Source organism: Melospiza georgiana, chromosome 31, assembly GCF_028018845.1.
Source record: "Melospiza georgiana isolate bMelGeo1 chromosome 31, bMelGeo1.pri, whole genome shotgun sequence".
NCBI lineage: Eukaryota > Metazoa > Chordata > Aves > Passeriformes > Passerellidae > Melospiza > Melospiza georgiana.
The window spans coordinates 4,139,232-4,164,277 of record NC_080460.1 but is presented as its reverse complement, the minus strand read 5'-3'; the positions used below and the strand labels follow the sequence as shown (position 1 = coordinate 4,164,277).

Below are 25,046 nucleotides of genomic sequence, written 5' to 3'. Positions count from 1 at the left end.
GGCCAGGGGCTGTGTGAAGGATAAACATTTTAGTCACCCCAAAGCAGCCAGGCCTGGCCTACCCTGGGGACAGGGGCTGGAGAAGGATGGCTGTAGTTATTACCATAATACAGGAAATAATGGTCATTGGGAAAATGGGACCATGCTTTGGTTTCCTCTTCCATCCCAGTCAGAGGGGAGGAAGAAGAGTGGTGCTGCCATGGAGGTATTCATTGGGCAGCCAAGTGCTGCTTGGGTTTTGCATTCTGGTGCTTCATTCTGGAAAAAAAAATAATTTTGCCATTTTAACATTTCCCTCTGCTGCCTGAAATCCAGCCTTTAATAGTGCATGAGGGGTTGGCTGCTCTGGATGCCAAAGGCAGGGAAAATCCTCTGATTTCTAAGGAAAAAAATGCTGAGAAGAACCCAAAGTGCATTTAAACTGAGCTTCCCAAGATCTGAGCTCAACTAAACCTTTCCAAAGCCTGACCCCATGGCTTTGGGCTCTGGAGGAGCTGCAGTGCCCCCGAGGAGCATCGTGCCAGGCAGGAAGGAGGAGGAAGCTGTAATTCCACAGCAAATCCAAGGCATAGCTACCAGGTGTAAAACACTAAAGATGTTTTAAGGGCTTGGGATATCTCTGCTTTCAGGATTTTTTCTTTGCTCTGAAAGCAGGCGCTAGCAGAGCTTGTGTGAAGATAAGCCTCGTGCTTCAGGTTAATCCCAAGATATCACCGCAGTGGCCTTTTATTATTATATCACAAAAACATCGACTTTAGCGCATTACTTCAAGATAAACATAAATACCCGTCACCATGCACACCCCAATATGGGCCGTGGTTCCCCACGGACAGGATTTCTGCACTCATCCCTCCGGGCGAGGAGGACGCAGAGCCCCCGGCCCCGTCCGCTGTCCCGGGGCAGCCTCCGGTCCCGGCCGGTCCGAGGGGCGACCCCGGCCCGGGCCCCGCGGCACAGCGCCCCCTGCCGGCCGGAGCCGCGCGGCATGCCGGGACTTGTAGTCGCCACCGCCGCATGGCCCCCCTTCCGCCGGCCAGGGGGAACTACCGCCCCCAGCGTGCCGCGCGCGGCGCCGCCATCCCGCCGAGCCCCCGCTCCCCGTCCCGCCGCACCGTGGGGCGCTCCGGGGGCTGCGGGACGGGACATCCCGGGACGCGACATCCCGGGACAGGGCACTGCGGGACGGGACGGGACGGGACGGGACGGGACGGGACAGCCCGGGGCGGCGGGGCCGGGCCCTGCCGCTGGCGGAGGCGCGGGGGCGGCGCTCCCGACGGCAGCCGGGACTTCCTGTGACGGCCCATTTCCTGGTCGGATGGGGCCGGCGGGGGGCGGCGGCGGCGGGGTCGGTCCCTGTCCGTGTCCCTGACGCGCTCGGTGGTCGCCGGTGACGCCGCCAGGCAGCGATGCGGGCCCCGGGCCCTGCCGGCAGGCGGCCCCCGCCGTGACCCACCGGGGCTGCGCAGGCCGGCCCCGCGGGGCGCATGGAGGCTCCCGCCGCCCTCTGCGAGGTACCGGGCAGGGTCGCTGCGGGCCGGGCTCGCGGCGGGGCCCGCGGGGGTAACGCCGCAGGCCCGTTATCCGCGCTGCTTTTGCAGGTGTGATCCCCGGGGGACAGCGCGGCTCGGCCCCGCCAGGCCGGCCCCCCTCGGCCGCGGCAGGAGCCGCAGGGCTCGGCACCGACACCGGCATCGCCCCGCGGCCCCGCCGCCGCCTCCCGAGACATGAAGAAGTTCTTCGACTCTCGCCGCGAGCAGGGCGGCTCCGGGCCCGGGGCGGGCAGCAGCGGCGGCGGCGGCGGCAGCAGCGGCCCCGGCAGCGGCTACATCGGCCGGGTCTTCAGCATCGGCCGGCACCAGGTCACCGTGGACGAGGTGCTGGCGGAAGGTGAGGTCCCGGTGCCGTTCCGAGCGCTCCGTGGATGCGGCTTTCCCCTGCCCAGGCTGGAAGGGAGGCCTTGGGCTGTCCCGGGCGCCCAGCCTGCTCCTTGACCCCCAGATTGCTGAATATTTCATTGTCCTTGGCAGAATTGCAGTCCTGTGGTGTCTGCAGGCTGATGTGTCTGGTGTTCCCATCTGTAAATCCAGTGTGGGTTTGGCAGAGTTAGTTGTTTTTTTTTTTTTTAATGCTTTAGGAATTTGGAGATATTCAGAAGTTAATTGTTTCTTACTTCTAAAGTGGGAGTTAAAAAAACCAAAAGAACCACCCGTACCAAAATTGTCATATATTTTGGTGCAGAACAAGGTGCTGTAAATAAAGAAAGCAGCGTCCTTCGGTCTTAAACTTTCTTCAGCTGTTACCTCCTTTGCCACCTCGAGCAGAGAGGATTAAAACACTGGAGTAAATTCCTTGTTATGCACATAGGTAGGCTGAGCAGGACTGGCTGTGACCTGGGATGAGGATTTCTCTGTGTGTGGGATGTCTGCAAGGCGGAGTGGTGATCCCAATTGCCTTTTTTCCTTTTTTTTTTCTTTTTTTTTTTTTTTTTTTTCCCAAATAAAACAGTTAGAGACCTAAAAATAAATCCTGGGGGTTACAGAACTCATGGCGTGTGCAGGCCTTGCAGTGCAGCAAGCTGCTGGTGGCATTGGTTTAATTGTAACCAGCTCTGCTGCTCCAACTATCATTTTACATTTCATTTGTTGGGGCTGCAAGGAGCCTCCCGAACGGCTCTGCCTGGTAACCTTAGCCTCGACCTTCAGGGAGGTGTTGGCCTCTTTAGACCTGCTCCTGGTGCCTCCTGCGCAGCATCCTGGGCAGATTTAGTCCAAACAGTGTTTTGTTTTGATGGCGAGGGAGAGCAGAGCTGCTGGGAGAGAGCTGAGTGGGAGGACCTGTGTTGGCTTTTACAGAAAGAGCCCTAAAATGGAAAAGGGACTCTGTGTACACTGCCTGTGTTCAGATTTGTAAGAATTCACCGCGGTGTGCAGGAAAATAGGTCTGTGGCTGTTTTTCAGACTTGGTTTCTGATGTGTTCTGCTGAGAGGAGCACTGAAGCTAGGCTTTTACCTAGCAACTATAGTGATTTTTTTTTTTCCCTTTGAAATTTGCACTATAGGCTTGCCTGGGCTGGTATTTCCAAGGCCCTTTTGGCCCTGGGAGCTGAGGACCCACATGAGCTCAACTTGGGAGGCTGTCAGTCTCCCTTAAACGCAGGATGGCCTCATCCTGGTAGCACGGGGAAGGCAGAGGCTTTTTTTGCTGATGAGTAATGTGCTGGCAGGTTCTGCCCCGGGAAGAGGAGCCGTGTGTGTGTCACCGGGCTCTCCTGCTGCTGCTGCTGCAGAGGTGGAGGTGGGAGCACAGATTGCCTGGCGGGGAAGAGCCTCCCTTCCCTGCCTGCCTGTCCTGGGGGAGCTGCTGGTTCTGGGGGCTCTGCCCTGCATCTCCTGGTTGCTGTCTGTGGGATGCAGCTCTGGGTTCATGCATGCAGGCCGGGAGCTGTGGAGGCAGAGGGAGCTCTGGTGGAAGGTGCTGCCCGGGTCCCTCCCTCCCTCCCGGTGAGACAGTGTGAAATCCTTCTGTGTGCAGAGCGGAGCCTCCAAGGGGCACGGGCAAGGCGGTGTGCTGGTTTGTTTGCAGGTTGTCTTGCTGGTTTTTGTGCTGGGGAGCAGCGTGGCTCGGGAGTGCTGCGGCTCTGGGTGTGCTGGTAAACAGCCTTTTCTCCCTGACTCAGCTGGAGACCTGGGGAGCTCGTGGGCAGCCCAGCCCCTGCACTCCTGACGCCTGGAAAACCTCTCTGTAGCTGCAGTGGTGCTTCGGCAGTGCTGAAGAGGCAACTCCTGGCTATTTGTGCTGAAAGGAAAAGTCCCCTGGGAAGCACTCTGTAGGAGGAGTATCCTGTCTGGGGAGGAAGCACCTCTCATCCCAATTGCTTTAGGAGGGAGTGGGGAGGGCTGTGTTTAGGTGCAGCCTGTGGAACATGAAAAAAATGAGATGTAAAAGTGCCTTAAAAGAGAGAAGCAATGAAGCGACGAATGGAGTTGAAGCACAAGTTTTGGAATGGAAGTGCTGGGGTTTGGCTGTACCTGGTCACCCTGAATTCTGCTGAGCAACCCTGCTGATGGGGAGTGTGCCCTGGCTGCAGCACTGCCCGTGCCAGGTGCCAAATGGCTCCACATGCCTCTGGGCTCTGGTGTAGATCCCCCAAAATACCCGCTGCTGGTAAACCTGCATGGTTTAACTCCCCCACCCCTGAAAAGTAGCTCTGTCTGGATGCTTGCCTGCCTGGCAGGGAGGAACATCCCCTCCTTTTGGAAGGAAGGAGGTGGGAATAATGCAGAAGGAATTTGAGGGGTTGGTTGTGGTGTTGGGATGTGGTGAATCAGTGGGGGTTTTACAAACAGGGTGTTGCAATAGGCGGTTCCTAGCTGGGTCCTTGTAGCTCTCCTGCTCTAATCCACGTAAAAGCACAAATAAGCTCTTGGACAATTGCCCCCAAAGTTTGCACAAGGATTATCTGTGGTGGGAGGGCAGAGCTGGGGGTCTGCAGGGCCAGGTTTAGTTACACAGTGCCCCAGGATGGGCTCAGGGGTGTTGTCACTGGTTTTGGGGTGAATGGTGTTTCACAGAGCTGAAACAAACACCCAGGAGCTCTTGCAGTGTGGGGCTGAGTCAGGCTGCTGTCTTGCTGTTTTCTTTCTGAAAATAAACCAAAACAGCGTTGGACCAAATCAGATGCTGCTGTTTGTTTCTGCCTGTGTGTAGGGGAAAAACCAAAACAACAGAACCCCATCCCAGAGCCCCACGCTGGAGCTCTAGGGAGGTTGGTGTCCCTCTGATGGGGATCCAAGCAGCAGGAGCACTGAGAAGGGTGTTGCCATAAATGAGGCGTTTGGGGGAGCTGTGTGTGTGGCAAAGTCCCACAAGGCACGGGTGAGCTGAACCAGGTTGGGGATTGCCCCAGTGTCCCATTTTTGAGGGCCTCTGTGTTTTGTGTGACTCTGTGCTCAGTGTTGTGAGAGTGCTGAGCTGACCCGAGGTGTGTAAACATCCATGGGGCACGTGTTTGAGCAGGGTTTTGTTTGTCTTGCTCTGCTTCTAGCAAAAAGTACAGGCTGAGTTTCTGCAGGTCTGTGAAAAGTTGCTTTTAAAATTGTACTTTTTTGAAGGTCTTCTCCCCTTCAATAAGTTGAAGTCTAAGTAAGGGACTTGGGTTTAATAATTGTAGGATATCTCACTGGAGTTTTTCAGGTAGGTACTTGTGTGCTGTAACTAATGTTGATTTGAAAGCATTTAATGATTGATATTACAAACCAGTGCAAAGTCACAGAACCATCCTACGTTTGCCAGCTGTGTTTTCCCTCTGTTTTGAAAAGAGGGATGCTGTGGGATCCATCCTGACTGTGCTTGGCAGAGCTGCACGTGGGAAGCAGCTGGCAGAGCCGTGAGTGCCCGGCCTGTGCCCTGCAGTGCCCAGGGCTGAGGCTTTCTGCTGACCCCTGCCCTCCCTTGGCACCTCCTTCCCTGCAGCACCCTAACCTGAAGCCACTGAAAACACATGTGAGCTTCCTCTGAAATGATTTCACTTTAAAGCAAACCCCGTCTGAGGAACGTTTTGCAGATTTATGTGATCCTCAACCCAGTTCCAGTGTGGTTGGTTTCAGGACATTGCTTTGAAGTGTATTTTGTGAGTTACTGCTTTCCAGCTTCAGCCAAGGGCCAGCTGCTAATCAGCTGACCAGGGACATTTGGATTAGGAATTAAACTGTTTCTCCTCTCGGAATGGGACACGTGATTCTTATTTTTAATTTTTTCCCTGTTTCTTGTGGGGCAGAACATGTACTCTGCACTCTGCTCTGCCAGGTAGGATGTTTGATTCTGTGTTCCAGCAGTCTGTTTTTCTGAGAGTAGAACCAGGGGAACTTGTGAAGGATCTCAGGGGAGTTCTTTGCTAAATGCTGAGGTATCCCAAGTGTTTTGGTGCTTTTAGCAGCGCAGCTTTTGCTGGGACAGTGTGTGCTGTGTCCGGAGATGTAATCAGGGAGGAAAAGCAGGTGTTAGTGGATTTAAGTGTGTAAGAAGTTGTGTGGGCCAGAGACTGACCTGGCCCGTGAGCTTTGTGCAGCCTGTTGCAGAAGGGGTCTGCTTCCTTATGGAGCAGCTCTGGCAGCTAAAAGCTGCTTTAAAGGCAGTGTTGGCCCAGCCAGTCACCATCCCAGGAAGGAACTTCCCTGTGAAACCAGCACAGTTTCTGTTTCAGCACTCCTGCCGTGAAGCTGTCAGTGTAAGAAAGCCGAGTTTTGGGGTTCTGGCCGGGGGTAATACATGGTTTAACTCCAGCTGGAGCCTTACAGAAGTGTTCTGGTAGTTTTAAAGGCTGCTAACCTCTGGTTGCACGTGCATAATGTTTTTGTTGTGGCACGGGCCTTCTCCCCTTTGTGCTTGTCAGCAGCTCGAGGAGATCAGGTGGGAAGTTACAAATGTGCTGAAGACAAGCTGGAATCCACTCTGGGTTTAGCCCTTCTTGCCTTCCAGGCTGACCCACCTGCATTAATCATGGCTAATGAGGGGTCAGCACTTGCCGGGTGCTGCACACTTGGGCAGGGGCTGGGAGCTGCTTCCCTTGAAGGTGACTTTATTCAGGGTAGACGTTCTGGGCAGGCTGAGGCTGTGCCCGTGGGGAAGGCAGCGTGCCAGCTGCAGGGCTGGTGCTGCTTCTCTGGAAAGTCACAACTAATTTGCCTGCTCTTGTGCTAAGTGTTTACTTGTGTTCTACATGTGGAAGGAGACAGGGAGTCTCTGAGGAGAACATGCCATAAGCAGAATTGGTTTATGGAGGAGTTATCTTTGATAACAAGAGGTAACTGAGTAAGTTTCCCAGGAAGGGGTGCTGCCTTCCTTGGATGGGGACAGCACAGGATGTCCTTGCGGTGGTGTCATGCTGGAAAGAAACCTCCTTGGATCAGATACTGGCTGCTGTGCTTCTGGAGAGTAGGAACAATACTGACAGTGATTTACAAGCACAAGGAGAAGATTTGGAAAGGCTTAAGTGAGGCACTGCAAGGTAGTTCTCATTTGTGGCTTTTTGTCATTATGGAAACTTTCTTCTTTTGTAGGAGGTCCAGGAATTGCCACTAAATGAAATGAAGGTTATTGTTAGCTGCCCTCAGGGTGATGCAGCAGAGTGAGACAGAGGGGAGCTGCTGCAGCTCCTCTAATGCCAGCAACTCTCACTCCCCAGAGTATCTGAGCCCTGGCACAGCCTGTGGATGTGCCCTTCCACCCCTTTTAGGGCTGCTGGGAACTCAGATAGGAGGTGAAGCAATGCGGAGCACGTGTGGCCAAGTCAGGAATTGATCTCTGCCCTTCCAGACTGGGTGCTCTAATTGCAGTCTGTGTTTCCTCTCGAGTGCTGCCTCGCTGTGATTTCAGTGAAGCTCTTGGCACTCGTGTGCTTTGGGTGTAAATTCACACTTGCTCTGTGGCAGAAGCCCTGCTGACACCAGGACCCTGGGCCATGTGTTGCAGGATTGCATTAAAGACATTTTTGGAACAAGATGCTCATAGCATCTGCTTTGCTTCATGATTTTGCAGAAAGAAATTACGTACCAGTGACGGGTGATCTCATAGATTAAAAATAAAAAAAGCCATCAGCAGCTGAGTTCCCTGAGCAGGGATTTGCGTGTGCATCCCCTCACAGCTGAGCTGGAAGCTGCCTGTGCTGTGATGAGGGCAGGTAGGGCTGATCTCCATTCACTGTCAGGCACACAGCAGTTTCCCTTCCCAAAGGCCTGTGGTAGGGGGCCCCAAAATGTGCCTGTGTGAGCTTAGAGCAATCTGACAAGCTGTTCTCGAGGGTGTGAGAGCAAAATGCAGGATCTGAGGCTGCCTAATTGCACAGCTGTTGTTCAGATATCATCTTAGCTTGTGTCTCCTTCTGCAAGCAAAGTGATGCTTGCAGGGCTGATGTGTGCTTTTGCTGCACAAATGGCAGCAGTGGAATAAACCCAGGCTTGTCTCAAAGATGTGCAGAGTGCTCCGTGAGGACATGATGTGCCTGGTTCCTGTGGCTGTCACTGAGCATCAGGCTCTCTCCAAGGCACCAGGTTTGGTGTGCTATACATGTTTTTGTGACTTCCCTATCCCAGGTTCTATAGGGGTGCTATTCAGACGTTCATGAGAGTGATATGGACTTTCAAAAGTGGTTTGAAATTCTTAAAAGGAACACAAGAAATCAGTGCTGATGTGAGAAGCACAGAAATGGAAGCCTTGTGCCTTCTGTGCCTTCTCTGCATGACCTATCTGCTAATTCAGTGTTAGCTGAGTTACCTGTTGTGACCCTCTGAAGGATTAATGGCTTCTGACCTGGGCCATAAAGACGTCTCTGGCACTGAGCTGCTGCTTGTGAGAGGGAGCTGGATCGATGGGAGATGCTCCCTGATGGCCACAGGAAGGTTATTTGTGGCTGCTGCTGGCCCTGGGCTCTGCTCTAATGGCTCTTCCTGACTTTTGGCAAGGGGTGTGTAACCCCAGGGGTATGCAGATGGCTGTGGCATGAGCAATACCCTGGGATTGTTAAAGAAAACCCTCTGGGGTTGGAAGGCTCTGTGACAGCACCTGTGTGTGTGCAGGGACTCAGGTGCTGAGATCCTATGGTTGTGTTTGTAAGGAGGTGAAGAAATGCATCACAGGGCCCTGATGTGTGGGGTGGCAAGGGCTGGAGGAGGGACAGTGTGGGAGAGAGGGCAGGACAGGCAGGTCGCACTGTCCTGTCATCCCTGGGGACATTTCTGGGAGGAACAAACCTGCTGAATGTCAGAGCCTTTCTTTCAGCCTCTACCTGTTGCTTCTGAGTCAGCAGATGTGCTTGGATGTGTGAACATGAGTTACCCTGCTGTTCCTGTGCTGCATTTCCAGTTGCAGTTTGAAGTGCCGAGCTGTTGTGCAGAACACAAAGGCTCTGGCTGTGAGGTGTGCCCCAACCTGTGCCTCTGTGCCACAACCTGTGCCCGTCCCCTCTCTGCAGAGCAGACACACAGAGAGGGTGCCAGGGAAGGTTTATCAAATTATTTCACAAATAAGAAGCTGAAGCCCATGAAGATGAAGCCATTTGATAAGGGCTGTGTAGCAGAGCAGGGACAGTCTTGTATTAAATGCAAATACGACTCCTTGCCTGGTGTTTTAATCGCAGGGTCATTAATATTCATGTCACCATAGCACCCAGGAACTTTTATCATGGGCCAGGGCGCTGTGTCACATAATGCAAACACAGAACAAAGCCTGGCCCTGCTCCTTGGGGATTCCTGGCTCTTCCCTTGGTGCCAGAGCACACTGGTGTGCTGCTGCCTCTCTGCCTGTTCAGGAACAGGCAGTGATGGTTGGTACAGCTCACCATGCCGTGAAAGCTGACACACAGGATCTTGTGGAGATCCACAGAAACACACAGACTCAGCCTTGCTCACCCAGCTCTCAGCAGCACATGTGACAGGAGTAAATGTACTGGACTTATAAAAAATTAAAATGATGCTAGTTTTGGAGGGGGACAGGTGGTTGTTTCCTACCTTTTGCTTTTGTTTTAAACTTAACATAAGAAGACCTTTGAAAGTTTTTCTGCAACTGATGCATTTAGTGATATATTTATTATTTAAGTTGGGATATAAACACGTAAAGCAATTACTTAAGTTCATTTGAACTGATGAATTCAATCCCCAGTGGTTGCAGGCTTGGTGAGTAACAGTCACAAGACTGCAGGTTCTGGACCCCTGCAACTTTTGCTGTTCCTAGACATCTGACAGATGAGCAGACAAATAGTTCATACCTCTCCCTCTTCACCTGTGCATGTGTGGAGAGCTCAAAGCCCTGTTTCATGTAGGCTGATATTTTTTCCTGTTAAATGCTGAATGGAGCATGTGGAGTTCTGCTTCTGCTGCCGTGCTCAGGAGCATGTCTGGGTGCTGCCCTGGGAACCAGAATTCCCCAATGCTGGAACCAGAATTCCTGCATGCCTGACGTGTCTGTTGCTGTGAGCTGTCCTAGGATCCTTGCATAATTGCTTCCCCAATGGAGTGTGCTGTTTCCATGACACTTCTCCACGGCCTGCTCTGCCTTGCAAGCCAGCTCAGTTAGTCCCAGCCTGGCCTTCATCCTGCCTTCTCCCTCCTCTTCACCTCCAGCTACGGCCTGCTCTCTGCTCGACTGGTTCTGCTTTTTTCTGATGTGATTCACGGCTCCCTGGCCTTTCCAGGGAAGCTCTTGAGCTGCCTACAGTTGCTGCAGCTTCTTGCTGGCTTTGCATTTCCAGCCGTGTTCACTCAGCCCGTCATGCTCCACAGCATGTTGATGCCAGTGCTAATTTCACTTGGAGATGAACAAGGGCTCAGATGCTATTAGCAGCTGCTGGGAATAATAGCAGCTGAAATGTGCTTTTTAAAGGGCTGACTGATAACTAAACAAATGATTCTTTTAATTTTTTTTTTAAGCCCTGAGTTATTCATGACCCATTAATTTTTATTTTTTTTTTTCGGGCTTACAGTGGAAGTTCAGGGACTAAAATTGTTACAATAGAGAGGGACTGAGCCTGCCTTGCCAAGTAATCTGTTTGGAGGCGGCGTGTCTTGCTGCACAGCAATAGAACACCGTTCTATCAGCTTTGGTTCTGCCTGTCGGGGAGAAATGGAGTGGATGCACAGGGCTGTGCAGCAGAGCACATGCCCAGCAAATCCCCCCACGTGAACACCTCAACGTGCTTCCTGCTGAGGCAGCCAGAGCCTCCAGTGAGCTGCTGTTGGTTATGAAATTGCTGTCACAAATGCTGCAAATGCTGCGAGGCTCTGATGCCCCTGGCTTGGGGTGCCTGGGCTGCTCCCAGCTCCTGCTGCCCTTGGACTGGAGCTTCTGACAAGAGAGGGCCTTTAATGCACAGCCTGGATCTGGCCCAGTGATTATTTTAGGCTTCTGAAATGCTGCTGCATGGCAGAGATGAATTTCCTTCCCCTCCTTTCTCTGCTGTGTTGTGATTTACAGCTTCCTGTTTGTCCTTCTCCATGGGCCTGCCTGGGAGCTGCAGGAGGATTGTGTGGGGAGTGAGCTCTGTCATGAGCTGGGGTCGTGAAACATGCAAAGAAATGAGGCTGGATGGCTTTAAAGCAGCCCCACAGAAGTAAGAGGCATAACTAAGAGGCAGTTATGCTTTCCCCATGCTGTCCATGCAGTGAAAATGCCTCTGACTGTATAATTATTTTGTGTCTGTGTGTTGTTGTGAGCATCACAGCTGATAGATTGGCTGCTCGCTCCCAAAACTGCCACAGCCCCTAGACAACCAGTCTTGCTCTGCTCAAATCAGGAGAGGCAGAGGCTGTGCTGGTGCTGTGTGGGGTTCCTGGCTGCATCATTTTGCACAGTTCAGGCACTCCTGGCTGGGGCTGCCACACCAACATTAGCCATGGTGACGTCCTGCCTGTTTAACAGGAGAGGGTGGAGCTTGTAAATCTAAATCTGTCCTGTCATGGCCTAGATATTGCAGCAGTGACATTAAGCAAGGGCCCTATAATTGTGTTGGTAATATTGGATAATCACATTAGGATTCTCAGCTATGGTAAAGCTGTGTAGGGCTGAGAGTCTGAGCCATGAACTCAGTGTGAGCTGAAGCCTTTGTTTTACCTGGGGAGGAATCCTTTGCTCGCATGTGCTGGATGTTCTGTTCAAGTTTTCCTGGTGGTATTTAAAGCCCAAAGCCCTGGCAGTGCTGGGGCTGGAAGAGCTGCAGCTTTCTGGGGCTGGAGTGAGCAGGGTTTGTGATCAGCAGGGCTTTGCCTGGGCTGTTCTGCTCTCTTGGCATCAGACCTTTGCCCTGGTGATGGGTGCTGTCTGATGGACTCTGGAGGTGTCTTTGAAGCCGTTTCTTTGGTTTTTTCCCCTTTTTCTTCCCGCCTCCCACTGAGTCCCAGTTGCATTTTGTGTGGGCAGGTGCTGGGCTTTCCGTGCCTGGGGAGCTCAGGGATTTCTGCTGGCCAGCCTGAGCCTCCTCTGCTTGCTGTTCTGTGCAGGCAAAAGCCTTCCCAGCTCCAGTGTGAGCTGTGTGGGGAATTTCTGGCTGCCTGCAATGGTGATTATTGGAAGGACAGTGCCCAGTGAGTTGTTACCTGCCCTGTCAGAGCTGCTGCTGTTGTGGGTATGGGCTGGGTGAGCACAGAATCCACCTCAGTTTCCCAGTTTCTCAGTTCCCTTTGCTCTGGCAGCAGGATGAAGGCTGGGAAGCCCCAGCATTTGCTAGGGGAAAACAAGCTGAGCACATTGCTCTGCAGGCAGGGAAGGGGAGCTGAGGATTTGCCCAGCAAAGCTTGAATATTCTTCAAGAGTTTTTCCTGTGCCAGGAGGATTCTGCCCTTGGCTGGCTTGACACACAACCTGTATCTGTCCCTTGTGTTTCTTCCACTAAAGTATCACTAGAAACACTCAGAAAATAGTTGTATGTCCTGTATGTTCACTTTAGCTCTGAGCTCGCCTGACTCTTTACAGTTGTAACAGTTGCAGTCTTCTTTACAGTACGTTCACTATTAAATTCCTGATCTTGTTGCAAAAATACCTTTTTAGCTAATTTTCCATCTGGGGAGATGCAGGATTCAGCTGATTCTCCTGGTGCTGTGCACGTTTCAGGTTTCCTGTCATGAAATACTAGATGTCCTCTCTGCTTTATCTGGGTGCCATCTACTTTCCCTGCAGTTCTGGGGCTCTGATTGCCTCCTACAGCCAATTAAAATGGTCAGAACAGGGCTGAAATTTGAGTTACTGTGACCATTGCTCCTTTCAGCTGGAGTTAGTGGTGTGCCCTTTCTTTTTTGCCCTCAAGATAAAACTTAAATGTTCAGACTATTTAATTGGCGGTTGATGTTTCAAGATCTGATGTGATAAGTTTCCCAGAGCAGTTCTATCTCCACTCCAGGGTGAAACCTTTTAAAGTGCTGTTTAGGGGCATGGAAACAGCCCAAAGGAGCAGATGGAGCCCCAGCTGAAAGCTCAGTGAACCACCCAGGTTTTTGTTTGGTTTTGGTGTGTTTAACTGCCTGCTCAGGTGAGTGTGGGGGCACTGAGAGCTCCTTGAAATTCTGCTCTGGGAGATGCTGGGACAGCCCTTTACACTGAAGCAGCCCCCTCACCTTGGCACTGTTATGCTTAGGTAAGTCAAGGGACTTATAACAAGCTTTACTTAGTTGGTTTTTGTTGTATTTTCCTTTGAGGTGGAAAAGCTGGGCTGAGAGAGGCCCTGTTTAATTTAGGGCTATTATCTGCTCTTCTCAGCTGGGCAGGACACGAGGGTTTGTTTTGTTCTCATTCAGAGCTGGACTCTGGTTTGTAACACACATGTACACAAACACATGCACTGTTTACAGACATTTGGGTGTAGTAGGAGATCCACATTCTGGCCCTCCTGGAGCAGAGCCTGCTGCTGTTATTTGTGTGTGTGGTGTGTCCTGAGTGTCACCTCTGTCCCCACCGCCACCTGCAGACACTTGTGCAGGTCCCCTTACCCCTGTGGCTGACATACCCTGTCAGTACTTTGTGCCTCAGCGTGCTGACTGTTGACCCCAGGTGCAGAAAATCTGTTCTTTAGCCTGGGTTATGGTTTTATCTTTATTTTATCTTTATTTTATCTGTGTATACTCCTGAGAGGTGATGCAGGCCTGTGCCGTGGGACAGACCGTGTGTTTTGTGTGCCTGCAGCTTGAGGGTGAATAATCTTCACTTTCATGGCTATGAAATGGCATGGAAATACCCCAGTGTAGGCAGAGGATTATGGAGTTGGGTGGGAGAGTGAGTCACAGGCACTAATTAAATCCCAAACCCCAAGTGTCGTGTCTCTCCAGCATGTAGTACTAAAACAACAAAATGCAGACACAAAGGAGAGCATTAGTACAACCACACTGCTGTGAGTCCCTCCAGCCTTGTGGTGCTGGATCAGTGGGAAAGACTGGAGAGCATCCTTCCAGGAGGAAAGGTGGGTTACAGCTGCACTGGCATGTAGGGGAAGAACTTGGGGTTGGAATCCAGAGGAGATTTTCATGGTATTTGGCATTTTCATGATCTTGGATATTACAGCCCCAATGCAAAGTCTGCCTCATTACCGTGCCTTCTGAATTATGCCTCAAATGACTTTCAAAACAAAATGAGGCAGTTGTATTTGTCTGTAAAGATGTTAGTGCTGACACACTGTGACTTTGAAGGTGTTGCAGATGCTTCACAAAGCAGAAAAAGCAATGTGCAGTGATCCTGTTCATTCCAGCCCCTCGTTATGTGTCACACAGAACACTTCACAGTGCTGCCTCTGGTTTGTGGGCACATCTAGTAATAACAAGGAATAATGCTGGAACAGAAAGCTTAATTTGGAGTGAAATATCCTGTCCTGGAAACAAAGAGCTCAGAAGTGGCACAAAAACGGGGGGAAAATGGGATTTGAAATGGTGTGTTTGCAGCAGGTATGTGCAGCAATACCCTCCTGCTGGGCAATGGAAGAGTGGAATAAAGGCAGCAGAAAGAATACATTGGTGCAGATTAATAGCCACAAAAATAGCACTGTAATCCTAATGCAAATCGTGGGGAGCTATTATTGAAATAAAAAGCCCATATTAAAATCCAGCAGCAAATATTTACTTGTTGGAGGGTCAGAGCAGAGCGTGGCGCGAGGCAGGAGCAGTGGCACTGTTTCCCTTGGCTCTGCTCCCTGGCACTGCTGGCTTGGTGGGACTGTGGTGCTTTTCTAGGAGCTGCTGGGGTCCCAGTGCCACTTCCAGCAGTCACAGGAGGGTTTTTGGGGTCTCTGCAGCCCCAGCTGCTCAGAGGATCCCAGGGCACCTGGGTCTCTAGAAAAGATGCCCAAAACCATTGGTGCTTTAGGACCAAGAATCACATCACAGAATGGTTTGGGTTGAGAGGAGTGACTATTGTGTATACACAACTTGGGGAAAAACTTTTTTCTTTTTTTGAATGACTGTGTGTTGCTCCAGTTAGAGCTGCCAGAGGTGCAGGATGGCTTCCCAGCACAGCAGCAGGGAGAAAGTGGTTCTGGTGCTGCCAGGTGATGCTGTCCAGTGATGGGTGACGTGCAGTGTCTGTGTGACAGCTGCTTGGGGCCGTGACTGGGCAAAACCACATTACTGAGTGTTTTAGTAAAGCTTTGGGAACGGTGAGCTGGGAACACCCCGTGCAGGGGAGTCACTGTGGCTTTCCTGCAGCTGGATCACAGCATCCTGACCGGGGGGAAAAAACAAAACCTGAGTGAGCCTGCCCTTGTGCTTAGGAAGGCAGGAGCTGAGGAAGTTCTTGTGGCTGGTGAGATAAGGCAAAATATGACATAATTCTTGATGGATAAGGATCAGTGACTATTGGAATTGTGCAAATGGAGTGGCTTTGTGCCTGGTTCAGCAGAGCACTTAAAATTAAGTGCCTGCTGGTACAGCTGGAGCTTAAAATGCCCGGCTGGCTGTCCCTGGAGGCTGAGTGTTCCTGGGGCAAGTCTGGGGAGATCTGAGCAGTGCAAGGGCTGCACTGGTGCCCTGCAGCAGCAATGCTGGGCTGTGTGCATGCAGAGCATTGGAAGGAGATCAGGCAGGAGCTGCACTGGTGCCCTGCAGCAGCAATGCTGTGCTGTGTGCATGCAGAGCATTGGAAGGAGATCAGGCAGGAGCTGCACTGGTGCCCTGCAGCAGCAGTGCTGGGCTGTGTGCATGCAGAGCATTGGAAGGAGATCAGGCAGGAGCTGCACTGGTGCCCTGCAGCAGCAGTGCTGTGCCTGGCTGGCATTGCTGGCTGCAGGAACATTCCATCTCCAATCCACCACGAGTCCCTGGAGCTCAGCACAGCTCTCTCCTCCTCACCTGCAGCTGCTCTCACCTGGTTCAGCAGTGCTTGCCTGGCTGTGAGGAGCTGTGCATCCTGCTGAAATTACAGAAGGGCTGAAAACACAACCAGCAGGGCTGGCAGCTGGCCAGTGCCCTGACACAAGCCTGCATGGAAAATTGCTCTGGCATCTGTATTGACTGGAGATAATTGGAACTTCCCAGTATTTTTTCAGCTTATCCTGAAACCCTTTAGCAAGAGCAGCAGTCAGGCAGCAGTGTGTGGCTTGATAACCACGTTTCCATGCAGTTCAGGCAGGCCTAAAACACCAAAGAGACACAAAAAAATTTCCACAGAGAGAGCCCTGTAGCTGGTGGTGGCTCTGAGCTGGTGGTGATCCCAGTGCTGCCTGTGTGCTGCCTGCTCAACAATATTCACATGTCTCAAGGGTGAACACAGAAATGACTTCTCACATTTTAGAATGGGTATTTTAGTTTTTGCTGGCTGCTGGGGGAAGAGAGTTGAATTTCCCTCAGAACCTTAAATCAGAGGCACATGTGCAGGGGAAAGCTGTCCTCTGAGGTGACTCTCAGGCTCAGCTCTTGCTCCTGGGTTTATTTCCTCTCTTGCAGCCGAAGCCTGCCCTGGTCTCATGCCTTTGCTTTCCCCACGTGCCCTGGGAAAGAGGCTTTGCCAGCAGGGAGATGGGCACGTTCCTGGTGCCTGGAGTGCTTTAAGCTGTGCCCGAGTGTGGCACAGGGTCCCTCATCCCAGGATCATCCTCTCTGTGTGCCTGCCGCTGTCTTGCTGCTCTCTGAGAGAAGGAGTAAATGGTCCTGTAATGTGCATCTGGCAGGGCTCCATCATAATTGCCTGTAAATTTGTCTTTGATCTGTTTCCTTTCAACTTTACCAGGATTTAGCCGAGTTGGGGGTTGGACTGGGATAACGAGGGGGAAATTGGTTGTGGTCTGGAGGCTGAGGAGGTGCTGGTGGTGGTGTAGGGGTGCAGTGGGCGAGGAGGAAGGGTTAGGCAGCTGTCAGCAGTTAAAAGATAAGGTAAATGTATTTTTGATGTATTTTTGCTGCTCAGCTCGTGTTTCTTTCTGCTGAGCACAGCACTGTAAACAGAGATGCCCTGTCCTGCTGGCCAGTGCTGGGAAAAGGGAACTGAGCCCTGGGGTGGAGCAGCTCACTTTGGGGGGCAGGGAAACCCAAAAGTGTTGTTATTACCAAAACCAAAATTGGGACTGTAATAAACTTTGAAAAAAAACAATTCTTTGGGTTTTTGTGGTATTTTTTGGGGTTTTTTTGGTTTGTTTTTTTTCCCTCTAGTATTTTTCTGAGATCCATGGAAATACTGTACTGAAATTAAAAAAAAAAAAAAAAAATCCAAACCTGATCTCTCCAATGATTCTGAAAAATGCAGGCTGTTAGCAAAGTAGGGTTTGGGGAGATTGTGTTGGTTATGGTCCCTTATTTCTTCCTGGCTCCATTGTGGGGTATAAGAGGGGGAAGAAAAGTCAGTGCAGTGCTGTGTTGCTCTTTTCCACAGGCGCCCTTTGGGCTGAAGATTCACAGCGGGGTGTGCAGGTTTGCTCTCCAGAAACGAGACAAACGTGGCCGGGGAGAACAATGAGGCTGCTGCTGTGGGTTCAGAAGCCCTTAAAAATGAGTTGTAATTTGAGATGCTCAACTTGCAGCAGCTCCAGGGAGAGTCAGGGTTATTTTTGGGTCTGAATCGAGCGCTGTGCACAGAGGCCCCTCCAGAGCTGGAGGGGGCTGGAGCAGCTGTGGCTGCTTCATCCCGAGGCCGTGGCACACTCTCCTCACTTTGAGTGTCCATTCTGCAGCCTGGCTGCAGTTTTCAAGACCTTTCATTGAAGTCTTGATGATGCTTATATTTCTTGGGGGGGGGGGAAGGGAGGAGGAGTGGTTTTTTGTTTTGTTTGTTTCTTCTTTCTGTCCCATCTTTCTGGGGCTGCTGCTGGAAGTCCGTGGGGTTTCCTGGGAAAGCCTGCTCTGGTTCTGTGGCTGTGGTGTGTAAAACTGGGCTTGGGCTGCCAGGAGAGGTTCCTGCTGAGCCCCGTGCTGGCAGCGAGGTACCTGTGTGTGTAACTCCTGTGTCGAGGTGGAAGAGGAGCTGTAATGTCATAAAAACCATTGAAAACGACCAGGGAGAATTGTACATTACACACAGCAGTGTTGCCTGGTTATTTGCTCTTTTTCATTCTTTCCTGGTCAGTAAGTTTCACCCAAGTGTGGCATCATGGGATGGGGGCAGCCCATGCAAGTGCTGAATAACCGTGAGCACAAACCCACCCATGGAACTGTGTGAAAGGCTTTCATCTGAAACAAGTCCATTTATCCTGGGAATCCTGACTTTACTAATAGCAATGACCACAGAATGAATTGTGGGTTTTTCCCTTGTTCTTCTGTCCTGATTTAAAAGCATTAACATCAAACTGCATGTGGGAGATGTTTCTTTTGCTTCTTGCACAAATCAGCTTTGTAATGTAACTTGGATGCTTCAAAGTTGCAGAGCCTTTTAAGTTTAGGCCTTTGGTGGTTCGGTGGGTGATCTGTAGCTCTGATTTCTGTCCAAGGCAGCATTGCTGTCCTTCAGCTTTCTTCTTCATAATGGGAATTAATGGAGCAATGAGGGACTGTCTGGCAGGACCAGGAACTGGTGTAATTGCTTGTTTTTATGGAGATGTTAGGTGTTAACTTCGTGGCCATTAATTGAAGATTTCCCCCTTGGATCCCTGTGAGTTCCTGGAGAAAAGTGTGCAGGCAGAGCTGGGAGAGGGGCAGGGAAGGAGCATTTCCATAGTGGAGCTGCTCAGTGTCCCCCTGTCCCCGTCCCTGCTGCACTCCCCTGGCAGGGACAGGGCTGGGAACAAAGGGGGGTTTGGTTAATGAGCAGGCGATTTTGTGTCCTCCACAGGTGGCTTTGCAATCGTGTTCCTGGTGAGGACGAGCAATGGGGTGAAGTGTGCCCTGAAGAGGATGTATGTCAATAATGAGTACGACCTGCAGGTCTGCAAGAGGGAGATCCAGATCATGGTGAGTGCCTGCTCTGGGCTGGGCGCCTTCTGCTCGTGAGCTCTGTGCCATCAGGTCACAAACCCTGCCTTTTCCTAGCAAAAATGGCTTCTGTGTGGAAATCCTGGCCTCTGGAGTGTGTGAAAATCTGGTACTGAACTATTTCTAAAGTTCCTGTCCAGTGGACAAGGAAAATCTGAAAACAACAGGGAATTCCAGGAAAAGGAGGGGAGAACTGCATGGCTTAATGGGAAAAGGAAGGGCAGAAGATGTGAGCATGGCTGGGGATGTTGGAATTCAGTCCCACAATCTTCAGTTGGGATCTCAAGACTTCAGCCTTTTAAACCTGATGAGAAAAGGCTGATGATTCTGATATCTCTGAACTGCAATCAGTGCATGAATGGCAGACCTCCATCCTGAGATAAATCTGTATCACAGCATCTTCTAATCCTGGGTTGGGATGAAGGTTATCTCTGCATCACTGAGGTTGGTAGATTAAAACTGTATTTGTGGGGTAGCTGCTGCCAGGGCTTTTGAAATGTAAAGTATTTGTAATAAGCTCTGGGATATTTCTCCAGATTATTGGACACAAGGATTTAGACGATGGGATAGCTATTTTTAATAACTGTTTCAAACTTAGCTTCCCTAAACAAAGACAAAATGGAGATGATCCAAATAGATTTGCCTAATCTTGTTTGCAGCGTGGTAAACGTGGAAGTGCCACTTTTGAAGTTGTATTCAAAGATACTGATGAGTATTTAGAGCAGCTGCCAGGTGGGGAAGGAAATATAAAATCCTCATTTTGTGAATTTACCGCACGAGGCACTGGTTTGGGGTGGATGTCAGAAACTCCTACCTGTAGCAATTCTGTGTGTGATTCCTGCAGTAGCTTTAAATGAGGTTAATACTTTTTAAGTGAGCTGCTGTAGTTTGTGATAGTGCAGGGAAGCTTTGGGCTGTGTGGGGAAATGTGAGATTAGATCTCACATCAAAGCTTGTTTACTGGGGTTTCATTGCTGCTGCTCTCTCTTGTCTTTGCCTTTGGAATGATGGCTCGTGGAAAGTGAGGATGAGGAGGGTCCATGGTGTGGATGGGGCTGGTCCTGAATGTGGCTGGTCCATGGTGGGATTTTGGCTGGTCCATGGTGTGATTTTGGCTGGTCCATGTGTGGATGGGGCTGGTCCATGTGTACATTTGGCTGTTCCATGTGTGGATTTGGCTGGTCCATGTGTACATTTGGCTGTTCCATGTGTGAATGTGGCTGGTCCACGGTGGGATTTTGGCTGTTCCACGTGTGAATTTGGCTGGTCCATGTGTACATTTGGCTGTTCCACGTGTGAATGTGGCTGGTCCGTGTGTACATTTGGCTGTTCCACGTGTGGGTTTGTCTGTCTTGCAGCGGGATCTGTCTGGCCACAAGAACATTGTGGGCTACATCGACTCCAGCATCAACTCAGTCAGCAGTGGGGACGTGTGGGAGGTGCTGATCCTCATGGACTTCTGCCGGGGTGAGTGGGGCTGGGCACGGGGTGGGGTTTGTCCTTCTGTGCCTGCACATCTTCCTTTGGAGCAGGAGCTGTCCCTAAGCTGTTCTGAGCTGAGCAAACCAGGACTAGGGCTGTGTTGGCTCCGCCAGTGGGATTGGTGCCATCTTTGCTGCTGCCCAGGGTGGTCCTGTACCCCTCTGCTGGGAAGGAGAACCCTCAAATACATCTTGCTGTTGTCTTTAGGATGCTCCACACAAGAAGTGGCTCCTCTTAGAGCAGCCAGGAATGTAATTTTTCTTCACTTTAATCTCATTGCAAGCTTTGTTCCTCATCAGCCTGGCTAGGATTGTTCTGGAAGAAGCAGGACATGGATAATGCGAGGCCAAAAAGCGTTCCTCTTACCTCTGACCTTTTTGCTTGGCTGTCTGTAGCCAGACAGGCTGTTCCATCTGTCCCAAAGCTTTGATCTTTGTGGCTGGATGTGGTGTTTGGAACATGATGCATGTGCTGGCCTCAAATTCTGTCTTCTCGCAGAAGAGCCTTCAGCAAAAATAATGTTTTGGCCAGGTGACTTCAGGAGCCTGTGACTGGTTTGGGTGGTGGCAGCTGATGGAAATGGGTATTTTTGAGCCTGTCTGGCTTTGAACTCAAGAGCATGGTAGCATTTTCACACATGTAGATGTGTGTGAACAGGCTCCGTGCAGGCTGCTGTTCTGCCACGTCCTCTTTGCTGCTTTGTTTGCTGGTGAGAGGAGGAACCTTTGGGGCAGTTTTGCTGAAGGCATCACCCACAATATCTCTTTAAGCTTCAGGCCGTTGTTAGCACAGGCCTGGCAGTGCTGGCACATCCCTGCTCAGCCCCACGTGCAGAGCCCACCGTGAGGGAGGTACAAACCTGAGCTCTCCACAGGCACCCCAGTGCAGCACCCACATTTTGGGCTGATGAATTAAACCCATCTTTGTGAGGAGTTTGCTCCCATCTGCAGGGAGGTGGCTTTTCTCACGTGGCTCTTGCCAGATGCTCTGCCTGCAGCCCTCCCCCTGCAATGCTTGTTACTCTCTGATTTTCCCTTGTTACTTTCCTTTTGTGGCCAGCAGTTTCCAAACCAAATCAGTGCCTTTGTGTGCAGAACTGCATTCATTTTGGGTGTAAAATGTTCACAGCTGTAGTATTCATTAAACTGAGCTTTTCTTTCCTACCACGAAAGTTTTCCAGCGCTTGTGATGTGGAATGATGCAGTCCTGCTTCACCAGAGCCTCAGAAAGGAGATTTTCTCTGTCTGTCTAGGGCATTTAGAGGAGAAAAAACCCTCAGGATTGTTTTGGAAAGGCCTTTACAGCAACAAAACCCCAAAGCTGAGACAAATCCAGGACTCGTTCCTGAAAACTTGCCTTTGTTTGTGCAGAGTTTCCCTTGTTACAGATGGATTTTTAATTTTTTGCTGTCAACAACTTCAGCCAAGCCACTTAACGTGTGTGTTTTCTGAGTGTCTCCCTTGCTCCCTCCTCTTGCTTACGTGAGGCAGACTAATCCATGGACTGTGGGTGCCCCAAATCCAGCCTTTTATTCCTCTAGTCAGACAAAAGAAGTCCTATTTGGAAAAAAAAATAAGAAAATTAGTCCAGAGCTCAGTGTCCTGCTGTCATTAGGGATGATCAGAGCTCACTGTCCCTGCTGTGGTTTGGGATGGTCAGGGCTGTGTCCCTGCTGTGGTTTGGGATGATCCGAGCTCACTGTCCCTGCTGTGGTTTGAAACCCCGCCTCTCGGTGTCCCTGCTGTGGTTTGGGATGGTCAGAGCTGTGTCCCTGCTGTCATTGGGGATGATCCAAGCTCACTGTCGCTGCTGTGGTTTGTCACCCCACCCCTCAGTGTCCCTGCTGTGGTTTGGGATGATCCAAGCTCACTGTCCCTGCTGTGGTTTGGGATGGTCAGAGCTCACTGTCCCTGCTGTGGTTTGTCACCCCACCCCTCACTGTCCCTGCTGTCATTGGGGATGATCCGAGCTCACTGTCCCTGCTGTGGTTTGAAACCCCACCTCTCGGTGTCCCTGCTGTGGTTTGGGATGGTCAGAGCTCACTCTCCCTGCTGTGGTTTGACACCCCTCCCCTCCCTGTGCGTCCTGCAGGGGGACAGGTGGTGAACCTGATGAACCAGCGCCTGCAGAGCGGCTTCACCGAGAGCGAGGTCCTGCAGATCTTCTGCGACACCTGCGAGGCCGTGGCCAGGCTGCACCAGTGCAAGACCCCCATCATCCACAGGGACCTGAAGGTGAGCTCTGCCCCAGGGCTGCAGCAGGGAGCTGCTGGCACCCTCCTGCCTGTCTGCCAGCTGCCCACGCCGCCGTGCTTCTGCTGCTGGTAATGAGGGGAAGTGGGCACAAGCACACCTCTCTGCTGGGAGATAAAAACAGAAAAGAGCCTCTCACTGCTGCCTACCATATGTTTGCCATCTACAGATCTACTTAAACACAAATGTTTGTGAATAATTGTGGCTTGCACACGTGCCAGGATGTACCTGATGAATTATTCACGGTGGCCTGAAACGCTGCTTTATTTAAGGTAGCTCACAGAATTGTTTCCAGATTAAAAGGAGCGCTTCAGAAGTGTTGGCCTTGGGGCAGGAATCCTTAGGAGCTTTGGAAAGTGGCCTCTGGAGCTCTGACCATGAAAGTGTGTTGTTAATTCTGTGTGCTTAGCTGGGAGCAGAGCTGGGCCAGCTTGGGGAAAATCCCCCACCTGTAACCCAGCAAACAGAAGGATGTTCCCTTTGCTCTCAGGGAGCTGGGATGAAACACTCAGCCAGCAAGGAGGCTGCTGTGTGCATTTGAAATTCAGATGTCCTCTGTGGGGCAGGTTCTATTTTCAGAGCCCTCACAGATGTTTGTTTGTGCCACTGGCCATTGTTTTACATGCCACGTGTAGCAAGGAGAGCCAGGTAGAGCAGGGCAAAACATCCCCGGGGTTTGGTATGCTGTGGCATGTCTGAAATGACAGTGATGCCACTCTCAGTCACTTTGGATACAGGAGCAGCTCTGTGTCTGTTACCAGGGGTGATTTCTTACCATCAGTCCTGGATTTAAGGCTGTAAAGTTTGTGTAGGTCAGGAAAGCAGGATGAGGACCAGGAGCCTCCCCAGCTGACATTAACCCTGCCCTCACCTTTCTGGTGAGCCCCTGGGGGTTCATACAGAACAAACTCAGTGTGTTATAGGGGAGTCAATCTGGGACATCTGTGCTGCATTAGTGAGTTGATCTGTGGTGTTGCTGTTGCCTGAGTTGCAGCTGAAATGGGCTCTCGGTGTCCAGCCCACCAGGTTTTGCAAGGCCTGATCTGGCTAAGCTGTGCCCAGAGTCAGGGCTGGCTCTTCTCTGCTTGGAGATGTGTTTTCTGCTTGAGCAGCGTATTGTTTGTGTCATGGTGACCTCTGGGGATCTAAGCACTAACACAGAATTAATATTTATATATATTTTGACTTTATTTGTGTTAAAATGGAACACTGTCAAGGGGCAGTTGCAAAGCCAGGAGAGATGAAGGGCCAGAGAAGTTCAGGACAAGTTCTGGGCGTCAGGAGGGACACGTGGATGTTTTCTTGGGGTGAATATCACCCTGCTGAAGAGGGGCAGATGTTGGTTTGCAGGCAGCTGGAGCCCTTTTTTGCCTTGCAGCTCTTTGATGCTGCCCTGGAGCTGGAGGCTGCTGCCAGCAGCAGGGAGGCTGTGAATGAGCTCTCAGCCATTCACACCAGTGCAGCTGGAGCAGCTTCACTGGCCCTGGCTCTGATTTTGAATTAACCCAGAGCAGAGCAGAGCAGCCTCCTGTTGGCACAGTCCCCAGCTGGGGACAGCAACCTTCACCCAGCATTTCTGGAGTGAGGATCCTGTGTCCCCCCTGGGTGTGCTCAGGGCTGCACCTTTCTGAGTGTTTCACCACAAGAAGACACCTTCATGCTCCTTTTAAAGCCACGTTTCTCTGGCCTGGCAGTGGTGGCAGTGATTCCTTTTGCTGTGTTTATTTTTTTTTCCTTCTCCTGGATTTTGCTGATCACACCTGGTTGCTGGATGGTCCTGTGCTGATGTGTGACAAACCTTCCAGGGTGTTTGATGAGGAATCAGCCTGCTCAGGCAGATACAGGGGGAGGGCTCCTGGGGAAGTGTTGGAGGAGTGCTTGCAGGGAATAGCAGGGAATAGCAGGGCCAGCGTTGCTGTGCTGGGGAGAACATCTGTGTGCAGGCTTTATTCAGAGCAGATGGATGGCACAGGGGGAAGGGGCGTGTTTAACCCTTGGGTTCAAGCCAGCCTTCTCCCCCCCAGCTGCTCTAATTTGGCTGCATTTTCTGATGCTTAAAATGCTGACTCCTTCTTTTTCTTTCCTTCTTGTAAAGACCATCCTTGATGGGGAGCTCTGCTTCCAAAGGGTTTTGTTAGCAAACGCTCATGTGGGGATTTTTTATTTATTTTGAGCTCTATGAGCAGCATGTTTTATCTCGTTGTTGTATCTGAGCGTTTGACACTGATTGAAGATAAAGACATGAAAAATGGTGTGTTCCCTCCAGAGAACATGCTGTTAGTGCTGCTGCACAGATGAGGAGCTGGAACACAGGGATGCTCTGCCAAAGCCAAGATCTGAGCACAGGGTTTCACACATTTACAGTCAGTGTTGGAACAGGCAATTTCCTTGGGTGGGTGCAAGGTAGAGTTTTGTTAATGCACAGGGGAAGGTTTCTGCTGATTTTATTGGT

General features: G+C 51.1%; 1 protein-coding gene across 2 annotated transcripts in view; it reads left to right on the top strand.

The window, feature by feature from the left end:
• Window positions 1-1,709: 1,709 nt before the first annotated feature.
• AAK1 (AP2 associated kinase 1) overlaps window positions 1,710-25,046 on the top strand; it is a 45,379-nt gene continuing 22,042 nt past the window's right edge. For both annotated transcript variants that reach the window (XM_058042339.1, XM_058042338.1), the window contains exons 1-4: window positions 1,710-1,887; window positions 18,721-18,839; window positions 20,219-20,327; window positions 22,434-22,576. In XM_058042339.1, the coding sequence (XP_057898322.1) occupies window positions 1,725-1,887; window positions 18,721-18,839; window positions 20,219-20,327; window positions 22,434-22,576 (534 nt within the window). In that variant the 5' untranslated portion in view covers window positions 1,710-1,724. The remainder of the gene's footprint in view (window positions 1,888-18,720; window positions 18,840-20,218; window positions 20,328-22,433; window positions 22,577-25,046) is intronic.